This window comes from Rhinopithecus bieti, unplaced genomic scaffold (assembly GCF_001698545.2).
Source record: "Rhinopithecus bieti isolate Rb0 unplaced genomic scaffold, ASM169854v2 scaffold_41853, whole genome shotgun sequence".
NCBI lineage: Eukaryota > Metazoa > Chordata > Mammalia > Primates > Cercopithecidae > Rhinopithecus > Rhinopithecus bieti.
The window spans coordinates 140,569-162,449 of record NW_016817744.1 but is presented as its reverse complement, the minus strand read 5'-3'; the positions used below and the strand labels follow the sequence as shown (position 1 = coordinate 162,449).

Sequence of the window (21,881 nt, the reverse complement as noted above, 5' to 3'; positions counted from 1 at the left end):
TCAAGTCAACCAAATTACTAAATATTATAAAATCCACATTAGAAAGACAAGGATTTTTTAAAAATTATCTCCAAGTTTCAAAGTTCTTAAAATATTTTTGCCAGTTTTTAGCAGTTCACATAATCAGAAATAGCAGCCCAAGATCTACAATGTGTTGCCATGTAAACCTTTCTTGTTCTATCCAATATGTATATGAAGCAAATGTCTTAATTATGGACATATTTGGTAATGTTATATGAAAATAATTTGTATTGGAATTTTTTTCATTAAATAAAAACCATATGTCAACTGATTTTCTACACCAAAGTTATCATAACAACAATTAACTGGATAATTCATAGAAAAGCAAGGCTTTTTTATACAAACAATAGACATAAGTTTAATTTGACTTGTTGTTGTACATATCCCACAATAACCTATTAAAGAATTATCTTAAAATAGTTTATAAATATATACATTGTATAAATAAGTCCTGTGCTTCCTTTTATCTCATGAAATAAAAATATACTTATTGTGTCTATGCTGTGTATCTTAGATACATTTTATTTCTATAAACATTATCACACAACTTCCTTTAAGATGATATTAAAATTTAACTGTGGATTCTGCCACATGTACAGCAGGATAATACATTTATAATTATTTTGATAGTTAAAATATGGTTTTAATTTCACCAGACTTATTTATCTTTCAGAATCTAACAAAGATCTAAGCAACACAAAAATACTTAAAAAAAAAAAAAGAGTAATGGAAAATATTCATAGCATTGTCTTTATAATATGACTGAAAGATTTATAGAGAAAAGCAGGGGTTAAAAATTATTCTTTAATCACCCACACACCTCTGAATTTTGAGAGGAGGCACCTCTAATACTTTTTCTTCCTGCAGTATTTGTTGCTTAAGGAAGTCTGTGGGTGGATAAGAAGTTATTATCCCTCCTACACACACCCGTTTTCTTATTTACAACATTAAACTTCCATATATAAGTACTTGAAACACCAATCATTTTCTTTCTATCACTTTCTCAAATTCTTTGGAATTTGGACCACATATTACCTCCCAATAGCACACTTCACAGTTATAGTTTATCTTTAATTTTTTTATCAAGTGTGAATCTATCCAAAAAATTTATTTGATGTAGATGCCTTTCAAAACAAACATTTTTGTTCAAAAACAGAGTTCCACAAATGGCGGGTCCTATGTTCAAAACCAACAATACAAAATTATCTTTTGTATTAATGAGTTTTCTTGAACACCAAAAGAAGATGATACAGTCACCGAAATGGGACAGCCAAACATTAAGATTTGTATGAAGTATTTGTATCTTATTACTCTACAAATCACCTTTAGGAGAGAATGCATCTTTGTGGATCATATTGGAAACAGAGTAAACATGTTTTATCCCAATACAGTTAACTGTTTGAATTGTTTCAGTTGAGTAAATAGGTCAATAGTTAAAGATTTTAGAACTCCCTATAAAATGTGCAATAACAAGTTAAAATAACTTTTATAAAACCTCTATGTCCCTCTCATGTTGTAGTAAAAAGTTCTCTCAAATGCAGTAAATGACAGGTATACCCTTGTGTAAATGGGTTAAGCTTAAATTATTTTGAGAATAATCAGGTCTAATATTCATTACTAATGTAATATTCATTCATGTTAAAATATAGGACAATCTTTCAAAAGTAATAGTTGATATATTTTTACATGATTTTAGATTTGTGGGTTTAATGATATCATTTATGATAGTCACACATGATAAATGTTTTGCAAGTAAATTTCTTCACTTCACCCTTTTGTTCAATGTACTCCACTTTGGAATTATATTAACTTTTGTTAAAATAAGAGATTAGAAAATAACTATTAACCATCCAAAGTGCTTGCCAAGTAAACCCATTATTAATTAAATACACATTACTGAGAATACGTTATATAGAGATTAGTTATAACAATCACTAGTTACAATTGTTGGATTAGCCAAACAATCACAAGTTATTCAATCACTTTTGTTTTATTCAAAAATAAAGAAAGCTGATTCTGGCCTCTCAATACCTTGGTAATACGAACTCTACAAAAATACAGGGGAAAGTCTATCATCTATATAAGAGAGATAGTAAGTCACACATATCTTATGATTACAACCCAATGGATATATGAACTGAATTTGTGCATGTCATTCTAAACTAGGTTTTTAGGTTTTAGTTACTAAGCGTTTTTGGCATCCCTTAATAAAGAATTTAAAGAAAATTAAAACTAATAGTCTTACAGAGCAAAGTAACATGTAGACTAGCAAAACAAGTAGTTCTGTTAAGAAAAATCTGACCAGTCTCTAATTTTAAACATTGTATGCAATTAGGAGCAAATACTCATCACCACGATTTTCATAACTGACGTTATTTTAAACAATAAGCTCAGAATTAAATGTGTTAATATGCTTTTTTTTCTAAAGCAAACATTGGAAGTTGTTTTGTTTTCTCCAAGTTACTATAAAGGACCTATAATTGAAAGGAAGAGTGATTAAAACAGAAAAGACAAAGAAAACTTAAAAGTGGTTTCTAAGTGATGTTTCACTCATATAGTATAAAATAAGTTATGCATGTCATATTCATGAGATTAACATTATTTCCTGAAAAAAATGTCTGATTCAGATCACAAGACAACATAATGAGCCAAAGATTTTAATATAAAATGCAACAAGGAAGAGTGAGTTTGACTTCACTTTCACTTGCATATGCTAATAACAATGAATGAAAACTAGAAACTAGCATGTGAAACAAAACTCACATCTTATTGTTAGAAAAATAAAGATATGATGTATAGTATGATAGGATAGTCAAGCAGAAAAACGTATATGATGATGCTTTAACAGAAAGAGAAATGAAGACATTCTTTGGTTTTTTTTTTTTTTTTTTTTTTGGTCTTTAAAGAATGCTAGAAAATGAACAAGACTGGTGGGTAAACAGTGGAAGCAGTTCAGTCTCAGCACCATATTGCAAAACTTAGGTTAGTCTACATATAAAACTAAACAGCTAAAAATAACACAATTGCATAGAAACTATTTCCTTACAAAAGAAACATTTTAAAAATTGATTCTTTAATAATATTCCCATGGTAAAACATCTACTAAAGGAACGCCTTTTGTTCTCTGCTTTTTTTTTTCTTCAAGATGTAATATTTCTATCTAGGTCTATTTTCAAAACCTCTAGGGAAACTTTCTGGGAATAACTATATAATCAGCTAAGAAAAACTTTATTAGAAGTTAGAGAAAGACTGTCCAGACATCAAAGCACTGTCCAACATCATGTGACATTTGAAACATATTCTAGCTTTGATCTTGACTGCTGTTCACTTTTAGTCTTTATGAAAAAATAATTGTGCTCCAAATATGCTGCTCTAATTATGTTCTGTGGGTATTGCCTTATTTGGACTAGTTAAGGCCTTTCATTACATAAGGGAAATATTGATAAATCTTTCAGTGATTTCCTGAACTAGATAAAGGGGCATAAAATATCTTGCCACCTGGACCCAAGGCCTTCTTTTACCTTATTCCGTTATCAAATTCTGTATTAAAAAACTGAAATCAACTGGAATAGCACATTTAATTATTTTACCACAACTGATAGCAAGGTCCGAGAGAATGTTTTTATTGTTTGTTTTCTTAATCTTGAAAATGTATACATAGGTTGTGTTTGTTTTGCTTTGTGTGTATAAAAGTCTAATTTGTTGAATTTCATTGGCGAAAAAGTATTTGGGACATTTACAATTTAGTTTCAATCTATAGGTAAAATCTTCATTTGGTAGTAAGTACATTAGTTCAAAACTTTTAAAGTTTCTCTCTCTCTCTCTTATATACTTCCTAAACAAAACTAAATAATGTAAACATATATCATACTTTTAGTAAAATATAACTATAGATTTAATCAAGGAAGCAAAGGTAATATTATACTTTCATTGGCCTTAATTTTATCTTTTTTACTTTTATGAACTAAAGTTCCTTCAGTTTCAAATTATAAATCTGATAATTAAAACCTTGTCTATATGGTAGGTTATGTATGTCTTATTAGCACCTAGTAATTGAGAGCAGTGTCTCATATTTAAAAATCCAATATTTAAATGATTTCCTCATGAATTCTTTCTTCCCTGCCAAATATGCTTGCATGCTTCTCTTCAGAAGTTTTTACATTATGCCTATCCATATCAAAAACAACTTACAAACAAACAAACAAATGAACAAAGAAGATTAACTGGAGATAGAGTATGATTCATAAGTATGCCAAATAATTTGCATGGCATATACATGTACTTTTTATGGAGACAATTTTTTATGTTTTCATCTTTCCTAAAATAAAAAATATGAATTTGCCTTAAATGTCTGAAATGGAATATACATAAGTAAATATACATAATAATATCCACCAGTAAATCTTCAAATATGTAAAAAGGCAACTCCTACCTCCGTCTCCAGATCCTGATCCTGCATCTGTGGGAGGAAAAATTATATTTGCTAGTAAAACATATTCAAAATACTTATGACTTTTAAGCTCAAGTTTACTTTCTTAGTTTAATACTGCAGTAATATTGTTTGAGAAAATACTAATATTTAATCCAAAATATACATTCACATCAATTTAATTTAATATCTATTAATGTAACTTCTAAAATAAATTATCCATCATTTTTATTCCAAAGCTTTATGAAAACATTATTGCCCAGTTTGGAAAATTTCCTAATCTTGGCTATGAAAAATTCCTAATCTTGACAGGCTGGATTTGGTGCCCTTAGCAAAATAAAGTATTAAAAATGAGATGCTTGTAACAATCAGTAAGTTGCAGAAATTAAATAGTCTAATGTCTGTGGCAAAGAAACCCATATTTAAGGCTTATATTCTTGCAAATTGCATATGAACAAAGAGAAAAGCAGTTTAAAAAGAAATATATTTTATATGGGTGTTGATATGTTTTACGAATACCACAACTGTGGATGATTCCATCTGTGACAAATCATCCTTTGTTTTGATATCAGTAGAAGAGAGCTTGATTTTGCCTTTGTGCTTGAAGTCCGATATTCAGTAAATGATTCTTGCAGAAAAAAATCATACCTCTTCTTCTGGATTTTTCTTTCACCATTTCTTCTCTCTCCTTCCTCCCATTAATTACAATTGGTCAACGTTGTCTATTTCTGGGAAAGTAGTTCCCAGAAACATGCAAAATTTCAAGTTGAAATCAAACTACTGAGGTTCCATCTGCTTCTACTTCTTAAGTATAGACATCATCTTCCTTCTGCTTTTCCATTGTTGTTCGTCCACAATACATTTGGTTATGTATTTTAATGTTAATACAGGGAAATAAGATTAATATTGATATCTCTGCCTGATGTGCCCTCATCCCACAGTGAAATCTCACCCAGGGTTCAAGACTTATACCAAATGCCACTCTTAAGAATTTATGGTTTTAGTCCAATTAAAATAAAACATGACTTTTACTTGTTTGCTTCCATGATACTTTATTGGGAAGCACCACATAGAAAGAGGCATGTTATATGAAAATCCACAGAAGGCTGACATATATTGAAGAAGGAAGGCCTTCCCAGCAGCCCTCCTTTTTATCATGTATTGGCATTAGCAGTACCATGAAGGAGCAGTAGTTTGAATTGTCAGTCTTGTTGGAGACCCACATTAACTAAATTTATACGGTCTAGCACTACTTGACTATTAGAATGTCAAGTAATCAATTAACTATTAATGTGACAAGGCATACGTCTTTGGGGCAGCATATCTTTTCCTTAAAGGCAAGTAAATTGGTAAAATAATTTATGATAAAATTTATTCTTAGTAAATGTAAAATCAAACAAGGATTTTAATCATAAGAATTGACTGTTTAATGATAATAGATCAAGAAAGACTGATGAATTCATGCTGATATTAGAATATTCCTACCAACTAAACTGACTGTTATAAGTCACGACATCATCTCTTTTGGACAGAACAGTGCTTGAGTGCTTAATGTTTGTCAAGTTTCCTTTTTGTATACTTTCACAGACAAAAACTTTAATTGATTGTATTTACATTAATTTGAAAGCTTAATTCAGTATTATACTCATTCGGGGCTAAACAACAGGTTGTGGTATTATAGTGATAACACATTCTAAATATATTTTAGTTAAATGTATATATTTTATTTTAAATTTTCCCCTATAAACTTCTTTCAGTCAAGGAAAATGTGTTGTTCATCTCTCTACACTTATATGAACATAAGGAGAAATGCATAAAGGCTTAGGAGTTCCAAGCTCCAAACCTTACTCATTGCATGATAGAGAAATGTTATTCAACCTTGCTAAGCATATTCCTCCTCTATTCAATGGGCATAGTAATATCTATCTGATTGGGCTATTTTGAGGCTTACTGCACAGTGGCATATTTTAAATGCTTAAGTATTGTCTGGAACATAATAATTAAAATGTAGAGTAAACACCTTGCCTATTCATCTATGGGTATTCTAATAAATATATATGATTGGGGAAAATCAGAAAAAAATGCCGATAGTATTTTATCTTGTATTTCCCACATGCATTTCTAAAACTTCAAGGGGCATGGTTCTTAAGACAATATTTGATTTGACACAAATGAAACAGCCAGGGAAGAAAAGAAGGAATAGATTAGAAAAATGATCACTTAAGCCGGTGGCATCATTATGAAATCATTATGGGAAGCTTTAATATTTTCTCTATTATATGATGAGTCATCTTGACCAACTGATGATAAGTAGCCTACTAAAGTCTTATTAGTGAGACAGAAACACCTAAGAAAATAAGTCATGCTGTTAGACCTAAATCTGAGCTCCTAGTTAATGCATTTCTTACAAGACAAAAAGTTAAATTGACAGTAAGACCATTGAGCAGATTTCCCAATAAGAATCTATTCTCTGGACAAAAAAATAAAGTTCAATGAAATATAATAAATATAAAGTTATATCTTCTACTGCCTATTATTCCTAGAGCTTACAACTTGCCACTTTCATTCAGTGTCAAACAGCATTAAAAAATAAATGGGAAATATACAAAGAAAAGAATGAGAATCCCTTTTAGATCAAAAGTCAGAACCCCAATTTATTTACAGTCAGATCTGGTTAATGAAAATTACTTTGTTCTCTCCGCCATTATTCAGATCAAAAACCTTTTAGATTTACAAGTCCATGGAAGATGCATTCAGCAAGACTGGCTTACTAATTAAATCTTGTAGAAATCTAAGTATGTGAATGAGCTAAAGATGGATTACTCGATTGTGATTAAATTTTCTACTTGGCTAAGTATTTATTTTCATAGTATAACCAGCACATCAGGGACTAGAATGGAAAGACTTGAATGAATCAGGAGAATGTGATTATATGCGCTGACAAGAACTTGGAGGTTGGCAAGTAAGAACGAAAGATTTTGCTACATCGGCCATAACCGTAACTTCTGCTCTGTTTATTACAATAATTGCCTGCCAATTCTCATGTGATTATTGTTAGATAAGAACAGATATTCTCGATGATCTTGAAAAAGCAAATCCTTTCCTCAATACTCTATGGTATTTGCCTTCATCCTTCCTGGTTCCTGGGATTCTACTTTTTTTCTATTCAGTTTGTCCTAAAGGATTATTTCTCATTTCTTTGGTATAGCTGATTGGTTCCTCATAATTAGTTTGCTCCTTGTCTTACTTTCTATATCCCTCATTCTTAGCGTGAGAGCAGCATGCTGGTCATCCTTCTTTCCTACTGGAGAAGGCTGCCCATTGACTCTCACATACTGCTGTACCTTTTATTCATGACTTGTCACTCACAGACCAAGCAGCAATGACCTGCTTGCTTTAGCAAATAAGCAAATGCAGTACCAGCTCCGCTTGCCTCCTGACCATCCTTTCATGAAGAACATTCACATCTAAGCAAATAATCCCTTAGGAGAAAAGACTGCTAGAAACCAAAACCAAAACAAAGTATCTTTGGCCATGAGATATGATACTATTCTCTTTCTTCTGCTAATTCTCAGAAACTTGGGTAGTCACCAATATAACTTTACTAACGATCAATATGCTTAAGACAATCTTTTAAAGAATACGAGGCTTTTCTCTTTGCTCATTTTCCACCCTGTCCCAGTCACTTAGCACATAACTTTTAACATCATACTCTAGATTAGAAATACCTGTTATCTAAGAGGGACTTTTGAACAAAATAGACTTTTCATGACGCTATTCTCTGCTCCTATTTTTGAAGAAAGTTTATGTTTGATGTCATTGTTATTATTCCTGAGTATGCTTATATCATCTAAATTCTCAGGAATTATGACTTCCCAGAAAGATGCTTATTTGCCATTAAGAACAACTACCAACAGGCCCCAGTGTGTGTTGTTCCCTTCCCTGTGTCCGTGTGTTCTCATAGTTCAATTCCCACTTATGAGTGAGAACATATGGTGTGGGTTTTCTGTTCCTGTGTTAGTTTGCTGAGGATGGTGGCTTCCAGTTTCATCCATGTCCTGGCAAAGGACGTGAACTCATTCTTTTTTGGGGCTGCATAATATCCTATGGTGTATATGTACCACATTTTCTTCATCTAGTCTGTCATTGATAGGCATTTGGGTTGGTTCCATGTCTTTGCTATTGTAGGAAGAGCATGAGGACAAATGCCTAATGCATGTGGGGCTTAAAACCTAGATGATGGGTTGATGGGTGCCACAAACCATCATGGCACATGTAAACCTATGTAACAAACCTGCACATTCTGCACATGTATCCTAGAACTTAAAATAAAATAAAAAATGGAAAAAAAAAGAAAAAAAAAAGAATAAAAAGAACAACTACCATGACACCTTAAAGTCTCTATAATATATGTGACTTTGATATCAAGCTTAACTTGAAAACTCAGCCCCATTTTAAAGCACTCCTTATTTTCAAGCATAAGCTCTAACAACTACTATAGATAGAAGGAAAACTTGAAAAGTTATAGAGCGTATGAAGTCTCTCTTTCTTCTTACTTCCTTTATAGCACTGTTGGCAAACTTGACTGAAAAATTTTGTAGAATTCCAGGTTGAGTCAGAAATGACACATGTCATTAGAAATTATGTCTACTACAAACACATTTGTCAATATAATCTACTAAATAATAAGACCATTTTGTAGAGCTAAGATTAGACGTCAACTTCAGAGCCCAAATCTGCAAAATTGCCTTCCAGCAGATGTTATTGTTCAAAACAAACAAACACACAAATAAATAATACAACTTTATCCATACATAGTCAGGTTTCTCCATATTTGGCATGTTGGCAGTCAATCTAGATTTCTAATTATATGTGACTTTTATTCAAACTGCCTGTATTTCATTTAATAACATATGTCCTTATATCTACCACTGTCCTTATGATAGATGCCCTCTTTCTTCCAAAAGTGACTTGAAATGTAAAAATGACAAAGAATAAGAATAATAAATGCTTTGAACAAAACAATACAGGCTTGTCTGGTCAATATATAATCTGAATTATTTATTGGGAGATGACATGACAAGAAATGAAAGACATGGTTTTTGGATTTGGAATCCAGGCAGAAGGTTGCAAAGAAGATCACACACATACCTGTGGCACATGATCCTTCTGACACCACAAGTATCTCACTCTGCTGTTTGCATGCAGCCTGTCGCAGGTAACACTCATTCTGGTAGCTCTCCCCATTGGAGCCACACACAGGCACATAGTCATTGTTGCACTGGGAAATACACAGATGTAAGCCTATAGTTAGTACTGGAGACTGCATCCCTCTGACATGATGAACAGAAGTAATAATTTGCAAAAGAAACCACTTGTCTTCATTTTCAATGATTCTACTTGTGTCCAATAAGTCTTTATAAGGGCATCACTGAAAGATTCACAAAGCCAATTTCAAGTTAGCCAACAAGTCATTTGACTTAGATAGGGCAAAAATAAGCATCTAAATTGATCAGGCAATTCCAACAAAATGACTGCACAAGTAGCACAACAAAGATATAGCAACAAACATATTAATACTACTTAATATTATTTTTAGTATGTGGCCCATATGACTTGATGGAAAAAATTAAAATAGTTTAATTTCAAGCTATTCAAAAACAGGTAATGTCTATCTGTGTTAGGAGTGGAAGTATATGGCCAAAAAGCCAAAGAAATCAATTAACTCTTAGTTGTTTTTTTAATTGAATTTAATTGAATTTTTATTGAATTCTAGTCTTTGTAAATTTCCAAATATTCAGATAAGACACTGATTTACTTATTTATTTTATACCTCTTTAGACTATTGTATATTGATATGGATATGGTCTAGAGAGAAACAAAATTATGGAACACAGAGAAAAATTTCAACAACTACTGAACTATAAGTAAACTTTACTGACTATTCCAAAGTATGTATACTAATAGATATTCCATAAAGAGAAAAGTTCATTTTAAAAGAACCTCATTATTTAAAAAGTACATATATTACAGTGAAAATTAAGGCAACCTACAGAGTATAGTCATCATAATATAAACATACTCTAAGGCATTAATGATACTTGGCTTTGTCCTATGCCTGTTAATTACACCAGGGATGTGATTATCTCATGATTACTACTACTGATGTGCTTCATTTTTTAATTATAAACAATATAATGATCAAGATTATTATCTGTGTATGCTCACCTATGCCAGAAACTAAGAAAGGAAAATCATACTTATAGATGCATGTAAAAACTCTTCTCTATGTTTTACTTTTATCTAATATATTTGAATCTTTGATGTTCTGTGAGTTCAGAATACATACAAAATAAACCAATAATACAGTGAGATGGGTAGGAAAGTTTAAATATATATGATATAAACCTAAAACCCTATCACAAATAAACTTCAACTCAAGAATTTATGCAAAAGAAAACACCTCTCAACATGTTGATAATCCGATTTATTAAAACCTGAAATTTATTATTTTACTCTACTTCCTTACAATACCTAAACTTTCTTATTCTTAACCAACTATTTAACTCTTGCTCTTTGTCTTTATATAATAATAGCTTAAGTGTCACAACAAATTTAAATGTCAATGTTCTTTGAAATGAAAGCCTAATTTTATGAGTTTTTTTTTATATATATTATTAACAACTTAAATATAATGTTTTGGTAATTGTGATCAACTTTTTTCCAAACAGTAAACCCAAATGGGATGACAGTCATATTAAGATGACCATAATTACTAACAGGATGCTTTAGCACATATTTTAAAAATATTCTTTATCTTAATTTCTACAATATATAATCTAGACATTCTGCAATGTCTATATAGTAATTCTTTACCTCTATATTACCTCTATATAGTAATTCTTTTCCACAGTTACATTATTGTCTCCCAGACTCAGTCTATGTATGTGATTATATTTTAAAAACTGATTTGATGGCTCACACCTGTAATCCCAGCACTTTGGGAGTCCAAGGCAGGCGGCTCATGAGGTCAGGAGATCGAGACCATCCTGGCTCACACAGTGAAACCCTGTCTCTACTAAAAATACAAAAAATTAGCCAGGTGTTGTGGCGGGTGCCTGTAGTCCCAGCTACCTCAGGAGGTTGAGGCAGGAGAATGGCGTGAACCTGGGAGGTGGAGCTTGCAGTAAGCCGAGATTGAGCTACTGCACTCCAGCCTGGGCGACAGAGCAAGATTCTGTTTAAAAAAAAAAAAAAAAAAAAAAACTGATTTGATTAGAGTTTTTCACTAATCTTTTGCTAATGTTTAACTCAATCAGCAACTGACTTCTGATTAGATGATACCTGTGTAAGCACTGTTTTCCAAGAGCTTTCCAAAACTTTGTTTTAATTTACATCTGAAAACTGACTCACCACAGGTCTGAGCATCTGCACTACCATTCAAGAAAGAAGGCAAGTGCAAAATGCCTGTGAAGATTTGAATTTTCCAAAGAGCAGTACTGAAAAAACAAATAAATGTGGCTTGTGTTCATGCCAGAACTGTGGCCAGCAAGGAAAGTGCAGGGATAGGTGCTTGATAAATGTGCTATGATCAGAATCGGAGACAGGAGAATGTAGGTAGGATTATGTTGATCTATGAACACTACAATGGTGTCTGAGCACATGGAGGAGAGACCAGAAAGAAGGAAACAGCTGGTGACATTATGATCGCTAGACTTGCTGATCCTTTCAGTAGACAGAAGAGAGTCATAATATGTCTATGACTAGCTGGACTAACATCTAATGCTTGAGGCCTGGCATTCTTGCCCCAGACTACTTTTCAATCTCCATCTCCATCCCTCCTTATAATACTTTGTGTGTAGATTATTTGGGTCCTTGTTTTCTTCTCTCCAATCCTTAAATTTTATTTATTTGTCCTTCTCAGATTACTCAAATATAGAGTCAGTGGACTGGGAGTGGGGAGTGGAAAGTATTTATTATCTCTCCTAACTGCTAGTACACAAACCTGATATGCATCTTAAAATATCGAATAAACTGATAAAGTGCTCATATGCCGCTTCTGAGGGATGCAGTAAGCCAAATTCGAACAGTTCTAAAAACAGAGCTGCCAAGTTCCACGCACAAGCCAAAAGGGAGATTTCTACAGAGCTGAAAAGAGCTTAACTGTAGATTACTGGCATGATGTTTTTGGCCCTTAGTATCAAGACTTGCACTCATTAATACGAAGAACACAAGGAGGACGTACACCCTAAATCATGAAAGCTCATGAGTGGGAGTCTAGTCCTAGGTCCTCGTATTTCTTTCACTGCCTTGGTGTAGGACATTTTGAATGTTAATCAACAATGAAATATTTAACAGGTTTATAGCCTAGTTTTCCCACTTGAAATGCTTACCTGGAACACTTGGGAAATTAACAAAGTCATGTTTTTAAAACAAGAAACATCTTGTAATACTTATACAAAGAAATGTAAATTATTTGCTTTGTATGATATGTATTTTAACTAGTAGAGTTATCACCTAACTCTAACATCAAACCACGGCATTTCTAGAACTAGAAAAACAGGAGGAAACAGGCTAACCCTAAGCATGAAATACGCTAACTACTGCATTAAAATATGCCAAATTATTGGAAATAGTTTTTAGTAGTATTCATGATACTGCTCAGTTTCAGATGAAGGGACAGATTCAGATGTTAAGTGACTTGCTAAAGGCCATACAGTTGCCTGGTAAGAGGAAAAACAAGACTCAAGTTCAGATGGTTAGGTCTATAAATGCATGTGTTGTACAAACTTCCTCTCAGGGGAAAAGTGATTCTATTTTCCATGTTTTAAAATCTTATGTTATTTTCCAAACAAGTATTTTCAATAGAAGAATTTTGTTCCATAATGGGCTAACCCCATGCTAGTGGAGTCAATAACTTGACACACTAGAATGCAAGAAATTAATTTTGCTACAAATTAATAAAAATTATGTGAGAAGTTTTTCATAGGATTTATTGCTTATTTGATTAATATAGGTTTTTTGAGCTGAGATTTCAGCATCTAGAAGCTTATGTATGACTTATGTTTTACATATTGCCAGTCCCTTCCACAGAGTCTGGCATGTAGAAGGTGCTCAACAGATGTTAAGTCAATTCTGTTATGTTCCCAGTTGTCAAAGGCTTAAGAAGAATGGCTTGGGATATGGTATATTTTTCTTCCAAAAAGGAAAAAAGATTTAAAAAAATCTGCATATGTTCCAATCCTTTGGCCATTCCATAGGTAATTTTTACTTTTCTGTGATTTATATTTCCTTAAATGTAAAAAAATTATGATTTTAAGAGTGGACAGGCCTGTGACTATGGTGGAAATGACTCTGTATGCCTTCCCAGGTTAGGTCACTAAAGGATATAGCTTCTACCTGGTTCTTTCTTTCTCTCTGGATGCTTGACTTTGAAACTCAGCCACCATGCTATGAGGAAGACAAAACTTGCCCATGCAAAGAGATCAACATGGAGAAGAAGAAGGTCTTCAGCTGACAGTCTGACATATGAGTGAGAACCCTCAGATCAGTATAGCACCAAGCCTTTGAATTCCCTCCCCTTACCATCAGCTAATGCCAAGGAGAGTAGAGGTGAGCTGTTTTGATTAAGCCCTGCCAAAATGGCAGATTCATGAACAAAATAAATATTCATTGTCTTAAGCCACTAAGTGCTGGGCAGTCTGTTACACAGCCTTAGTGATAAGAAAATTTTAGATCTAAAGCATGACTTATTAAAAAAATATTTAGTATTTGAATTAGGTAATACCTGAAAACATAAAGCTTCATAATATTTTAAATTATAAAGTGGTTATTGATCATTGCATGACCAGGGCCATCTGTAAATATCTACATGTATCTACATGTATCTCCCTTCCTTTTTTCCTCCTTCTCTGCCTCCCTCCCTTCCTTCCTGCCCACTTTTATTTTTATCTATCTATCTACCTACCTATCTATCTATCTATCTATCTATCTACCTACCTACCTACCTACCTACCTACCTACCTACCTACCTATCTATCTGTCTATCCATATACTGTCTCCAAATTTTCATCCTCACACTTACTGGGCTTAATACCTGGGTGATGAAATAATATGTACAACAAACCCTCATGACACGTGTTTACATATGTAATAAACCTTCACATGTACCCCCAAACCTAAAATAAAAGTTTAAAAAAGGGAGGAGAAAACAATCATCTCACTGAGTTGTGAGAAATAAATGAGATAATATGTTTGAAGGATAGAAATCAATTTATTTAAAATCATCGAAGAGAAGTGAAGACTAATAATGTTTACTTTAGTGTTCCAGTGATAAGGCAAATTGTAAACATTATAGGTATAAAAATATATGCCCATTTCTCTTTGAAATTTATCTCTCAGCTGGAAAGACTATAGACTGCAGGCTGAGTGCGGTGGCTCACGCCTGTAATCCTAGCACTTTGGGAGACCGAGGCAGGTGGATCTCCTGAGCGCAGGAGTTTGAGACCAGCCTGGGTAACATGGTAAAACCGCGTCTCTACTAAAATACAAAAAAATTAGCTGAGAATGGTGCAGTGACCTGTATTTCCAGCTAACTGGGAGGCAGAAGCACAAGAATCGCTGGGAGACCCAGGAGGTGGAGGTTGCAGTGAGCCAAGAGTGTACCACTACTATCCAGCCTGGGCGACACAGCAAGACTCTTGTCTCCAAAATTCCCAAAAAAAAAAAAAAAAAAAGAGGAATGCTTGCTTGTACCTGAAAAGGCAGCAGAGAAAGAAACAGAAGTTTAGAATAATACATAGGAAAATAGATTTTCAATACCTCTCCCTTTTTATCAGATACTAGGGCTAAAATAACAAACACCAAAAAACTCAAATTCATGTATTAGGAGAAGATGGACTCAAGAGACTCTTAGTTTAAAATATCCTATTTATTATTCTTCATGCAACTTATACTTTTCTTTGATCTTCAATTTAATTCAGCCACTCTATATTCTTGGTATGTGCAAAGTCTACATTTTCCACTAGGGAGATGTTTGTTTTTTCTTGCCAGATTGACAACTATTGCAAAGCACAAACTAATAGCAGTAGTAATACACTAGTACATTTCAAATGCCACAAAGATTACAAAAAGCAAATTTACATTTTAGTTTCTTACTCAAACTTGCATTCGATGCCACTCCCTCATCGATTCCACTTAACAATTATTTAAATTAATGCTAAACATAGCTGACTGACCAATGTATGAAAAACACACATATTTTTGTTGATTAAAGTTTTACCAAAATCTTCCGTAGCACATATAAAATGAAAACAATTCCTTTAATAAGAAAATTGTTTATATTCATTTTGTAGCTTTACAGTTCTGTTCCTTTAGAGTTCCACCAACCCCCCCTTTTTTTTCTCCTGGTGAAATCTTAGAACCATGGCTTTACATTTCAGGAACGTTTTTCCTGGTTCATTTGATATTTTTTATGAATTCATTTCTTTTGTCTGTCTATGGTTATGAAAATAAGACAAATTTATGGAAATCACAAAGGGAAAGAAGGAAAAATTCACAAAATTATCTGGGCCTTTAATTAATGATTTATCTAACTGTGCTTTTTTCCCGTTTAGTTAACATTTGGTTAAGTATGAATTGGGGAGTTCTCAGGCTCTCTCTCTCTCATGTAGTTCACTGAAAGTACATAATGACACTGTTTAATGTGGCTGGAGACCTTAGAAGTTGATGTTACATGCATATTCAATATGCATGAATATGTTTCTGACACTATGGTATGGTCTAAAAAACTGTACAGTCAGAGCAGTACTCACCCACCAGGAGGTGGTGCACTTTACAAATATCAGTTGTCATATTATGTTTCTTAGAAAGAAGAAAATAATGTCTAAGAAGGTTTTAGCATTCTAAAAGCCACTTAAACTTCATTTAAAGGTGAATTCTCTTCTCCTTCTTAGTGGGAGGTTGAATTCAATCTAAAATATTTAAATTTCATCAATAGTTCTAAATATTACCTATTAAACCAGATATCTAGGTCTAAATTTGAGTTTAATGTTTTTATTTGTTCTATTTTTTGTATTCTTACCATCTTAGAAAAGTTTCCCTTATCTCACACGTACTTTTGTTTATGTGCATATTTCCTGGTTGAGTCATACTGTCAGATTTTAAAAGTATTTTTTAAAGTAATTTAAAATGCTCAAGGGCAAATATAGGCTATTGGTACAACATCCATGCTACTTGAAGTTCTACATGATTATATGAACATTTTAAGAGGAAAAGGCTGATAATTTACACGGTGGAAAGCATTTGTTAGCTAATGATCATCCTAATGATATTACAATTTCTATCTTTAAGAGATACTAGTAATCTAGTTTTGATGACGCCAGTAGTGCAACTTCTTTCTCTCTTTGTTACTTAAAATAAATTAACACAAGAAAAAGTACATCTTCCTGATGTTCATAAAATAACTTGTGGATCTAAATGCTCTTTTGGATTCCTAGGGGATTCAGTTCTAATTGAGGGTGGTACCTATGAAAAAGCTGACATATATTAATTAATAAGTTTCATGATTTCCAAATTAGAACAAAGTTTTGAAGTTACACTAATAAGGAGTTAACTTAAAAACCTAGTCAGGTTGCAAGGGTAATAAAGGCCAAGATCATTAAGACAGATAGCAACAAGATAAAAGATGATAGCCCCATCAAAAGAACAAAAGCACAAGTTAAGACTTTTACCCCTACTTTGACTATTATCCCCAGTCAGTTCACTTTTAAAATGATGCTAGAAGGGCCAGAGAAACATAATTTTCCTTTGACATCCCAAAAGCACAACCTGAAGCTTTCTACCTTCAGTGGCATTTATAACTTTGGCATATACATTTCTCCAAAAAGTGTATGTCTTCTTGACATCAGTTGGCTCTCTTGCCAGTACTTTTGCTTGGTGCCAGCTTCCCTCTTAGCTTGCATAGCTATAAATTTCCAAGTGATAGGCTGTAAAGGGAGATCCCTGCTTTGCAGTCTCATTAATGAATTAGAAGATGCAAATATAAGACTTCTTACCTTGAACTGACAGACGCAAGTCACAGTGTCTCCAATTCTTAAACATTCCCCATCAAATTTACAGGTGTTGGTGTCACAGAGGAAGAGATCATTTTCTCTGTCATCATAACCTCAAATTTAAAGAGAACACTCCAGTCATTAAAACATGTTACAGATTTTTAACAAAAAACACTATCTTGAAGCTTTAAAATACTTGTCCTAAATTTTAAATCCAACAACTATAGCTGTACTGCAAGGTCACCGTCTACCGATAACCTCAAAATCTAGTTAAGTGATCAATATTCGTTTCCATTTTCCACAATTCTTTTCTAGTCAGTTCTCCTTTAATATCCTTTTCTGATAGTGCTATTTTTTAAGGCTTCATTAATACTGACAGTGGTGAATGAAAGGTTAACATTTGCTTCCTGTTTTTTGTTTGTTTGTTTGTTTGTTTGTTTGTTTGTTTTTTTTTTTTTGCTCATTAGGTGGACAATATTTATGACCACAAAACTCCACATTTTGGAAAAGAGCTAGTGATGATCTCTGAATGCCCTTTTACCACTTCCCCATCTTTAATTGTTCTTTTGCTTCAAGGACTGAAACAAACCCTTATTCGAAATTTATCCAGACAAAGAGGAAACAAAGCCTCAATAATAAAGATAAACAGGCACAGTGTTTTCTGTGATGGTCTGTTTGGCTCAAATGAAGATTGATCACCTCTAAGTTAACAGGGGTGGGAGCAGGGTGCCAAGTTCTTGACAACCTATCTGCAAAACCAGTTTATTCTCTTTAGTTTATGCCGACCCCTTTAAAATATCTGGCAAATATTGAATTTCTTGATTGCAAATGTCAACTTCACATTTAAGTTAGTTATTTCCTGAAACAATGCAAGGGCTAGGAACGAAGCAAACCAGTCTGTGTTGGACTACAAAGCCATCAACATTTCCAAAAACCGATTTTGCAGACTCATAATTATTACTATAATAAAGCATCTAAAAAGTGATTAGGCAAAGCAAAGTGAAACTTATTCTTTCAAAAACAACACACATGTATGCATGAATCAAGAAGTTACAGAAACATGTTGAGTTTTATTAAAATGCCAAATTTAGAAACTGCCAAAAAAACCAGAACAATCTATTGACCCAAATCTAATAGGGTTGCAAATCTCAACTTGTCTTTGTAAAGGATAAATTAGAAGGATGCATAATAATTTTCCTTTTGGCATTTACATCAGTAATAACTAGGAACTATACAGGCTTTCACCCTATGAGTTACAGTTGGTCATAACCTCCTCTCTAAAGTTACATACACTTCAGCTCATATACATCCTTAAAGCCACTTTATTCAGAGCCGTATTTAACTACAGCAAAATTATATTTACAGAAGATGAAAAATTACATACACACTTGCTAAAACTAGAACAGACCACACCTAGGGGACAATACCCAGGCATGTTAACGGAGTTTAAAATGCCAAGGAAATTACACCCCAATTCTGCCCAGTATACTACAGGCTGTCAAACCGAAATGCTATGCCAGCTAGGAGTGCAGCAACTCCCATCCTCTGGCCCTATTTAATTAGGAAGCTTCAGCAGAGCGAAGCCTGCCAAGCTCTTGCCATCAGAATCTGAAGGAACCCAAGCGAGCAAGAAGAGTGCCTGACCCACTCCACGGAAGCCTGTCCAGAAATGGAGGAGTCAGCGCCCACTGAGGTCGGTTCTGCCCTCGGCTAGCCTACACGGAACCTGACCAGCCTCAGTTATGCCCACTCCAGCCTGGGAGACCCGCAAAGTGTTCTTTTTCTCAACTTCCCTCTACTACCTTGAGGCTTAGGGAAGCAAGAGAGGGGCATAACTGGAATGCAAAACCAATGTTTTTTGTCGCCTAGGAGAGAAGGGGGAAGAGAGAGAGAGAAATTGATTATATTGAAATCCAGCTCCTTTAGAATCTGTGTGACCTGGTCTTGAATGGGAGACCAGTGCGCCCTCATGGCACCTTTGCCAGGAATCAGCGATTCCCCTGCAGTCACCATTTGATTTATTGCTTTCTCGCTCCTTCTTTCTCATAAAGTTATTTCTTCCTCATCCTAGTAAGACTTTCTTCTTTAACGATGACAAAGCTGCGCTTTTTATGTTTCCCCTGGGATTGGTGTTCTTTCCAGTGAACCCAGAAAACCATCCCGTTTAATATTTCTCAAAATTCTCTCAGCTCCAATGTAACCGCAAGCATGCAAAGGTTTCCTGCTACACCTGCACTTTCTACCCATCCCAGAACTACCCCCCACCCCCGGGCCTGGAACAGTTCTCCGTGTTTCTCTGGATAGAGGTGGGTGGTCTTAGGAGCCTAGGGCAGTAGGAGGTGAGGGGCTGAGGAGGCGCGCTAGGGTAGGCTGGTCCGTGCTGGATACGCGTGTTCTTCTGCGGGGTTAAGGGGTCGGGGACGGGGGTTCTGGACTTACCAGAGCAATTCCAGCCGGTGGGCGTTTGGCAGTCACTTAAGGAGGTAGGGAAAGCAGCGAGCTTCACCGGGCGGGCTACGATGAGTAGTATGACGGGCAGCAGCAGCAGCCAGAAAAAGCCCTCGCAAAGTGTCCAGCTGCTGCACTGCCGCGGGGACTCCCACAGCACCATGACTAGTTCGCGCAACTCTGCAGCAGCAAACGGCTTCCGAGGAACACAGGATCGCGGGGGCCGGGCAGCGGACTACTGAGCATCCCGCGGACGGCGGCAGCAGAGGCGGCGGCGGTGGCAGTGGCACCCGGCGGGGAAGCAGCAGCCAAACCCGCGCATGATCTCGAGAGTTTCAGCAACATCCAGGGACTGGGCTCAGCCCCGGGAGCGAGAGGGTCGTCAGCTGAGAAGCTGCGCCGGAGACGCGGGAAGCTGCTGCCATAAGGAGGGAACTCTGGGAAGCGGGGGGACAGGAGGAGACTGGAGTCCAGGGGCAGAGGAGCGGAGCCCGAGGAGGCAGGGTGGAGGGAGAGTCAAGGCGCCCCGCAGCCCGGCAGCCGCCTATCAAGCTCTGCCGCCCGCATCCCTCTGGCGTTTGGGAAGCAGCAGGTCCTCAGCCCGCCCGGGGTCACGTGGGAAGAGGCAGTCGGACTCTGATTGGTGGAGCAGGATGCGGGTCCCGGGAGGGAGGGGTCGACGAGGAGGTGCAAGGATGCAAGGAGGAGGCTGCCGCGGAAGCCACAGATGGGCTCGCTCGGCAGCCGCCGGCCCGAGTGGGGCTAGGCGGGGCTGGCTCAAGTGAGAAGCTCGGGCTTCAGGGTGGGCTACCCGCATACTCATATACCACTCGCTTCACTCTCCGCTCCAGGACGCCCCCTACCGAGGGCGGGGTGCGGACTAGCGCCCCTCTTCCGCGCGTGACCCGGGGCAGCGAGCGCCGGCCGCGGCTGGGAGGCGTCTCTCCGAGCTGGAGATGGTGGGGGCGGAGGTGTCATAGGAGCAGCAGCAGCAGGGCAGAGAGGGGCGAGCCGGCGCGGGAGAGGGCGTCCTGCTGGCGCCCGGTGCTCCAGCGTGCCGGAGCGCGCCGCCTGGGCTGTAGGGGGATGCAGGCTGAGAATGTCGCGGCGGAAAGGCCAGGAACGTTTCTCTAGGCATTCGCAGGGAGGAGAGGGTGAGAGGCGATGGTGTTAGAACCGCTCTGGCCGGCCTGGAAGCAGCAGCAGCATCTCCCACAAGAGCCTGCGACCCCAAGGCTCCTCGCCGAGCCAGCTCAGCCATCCCGGCAGGCGCTCTCCTTCATTCTCTCTTCTCCCCTCTCTCCTCCCAGGCCCCCTGCAGCTCCGACCCAGCCCGAGCGGCCGCAGGTTTGAATCCCTCTCTCCATCACCCGCTCCTCTCCAGCCCGTAGCCTATTCTTGTGTCCACCTGGGAGGTGCGGTCAGATGTGTTTGGAAGGTCAGATTTGGGCAGGACAAGTGGTCTGAGAGGAAGAGAAAGGCTCCTCCGCATACGCCGCGGGTGGGTTGCCGGGAGCATCCGCCGGGAAGCGGCGTCCCGGAAGGGGAGAGCGGTCTCCGTTTTTTGGCTCAGGCAGTGGCCCTGGGTGCCTTACGCGGGTCTTTGCCGGATGGCCGGTGACCTGGGGCGACGAGAGAAGGTCTAACTCGGCAGGAGTCTCTGGCTCTGCGCGTTTCTTTCATTCACTCCAGCGGGCACAGGGCAAACGGCATAGCGGGACCCGCCTTCCGCCTGCTGCATTCTTCAGGCAGTTAGACACACTCTTTAGCCTAATGGAATTTTAGTCGCCAGTAACGGGACCGAGAGCTTTCCGGGACAAGGGTGGAGAGGAGCATCTTTCTTCCGTGACCGGGGTCACTATTGCAGTCTCAGTGTTTTGGAGGCCCCACAGGGAAGAGTTTTCTATTTTGTGTGTGATTATTCAGTGATT

The 21,881-nt window shown here is 36.6% G+C and overlaps 1 protein-coding gene across 2 annotated transcripts in view; it reads right to left on the bottom strand.

Annotated features, from left to right (window-relative positions):
- The window catches only part of TMEFF2 (transmembrane protein with EGF like and two follistatin like domains 2), a 255,523-nt gene extending 234,573 nt beyond the window's left edge, over positions 1-20,950 (bottom strand). Inside the window, exons 1-4 of one of the 2 annotated variants that reach the window (XM_017856107.1) lie at positions 19,942-20,950; positions 17,506-17,615; positions 9,602-9,731; positions 4,454-4,480 (exon numbers count right to left, since the gene is read on the bottom strand). In XM_017856107.1, coding sequence (XP_017711596.1) covers positions 4,454-4,480; positions 9,602-9,731; positions 17,506-17,615; positions 19,942-20,113 — 439 coding nt within the window. In that variant the 5' untranslated portion in view covers positions 20,114-20,950. The remainder of the gene's footprint in view (positions 1-4,453; positions 4,481-9,601; positions 9,732-17,505; positions 17,616-19,941) is intronic. The other variant, XM_017856108.1, reaches the window with a different exon arrangement.
- Between the last annotated feature and the right edge of the window lie 931 nt (positions 20,951-21,881).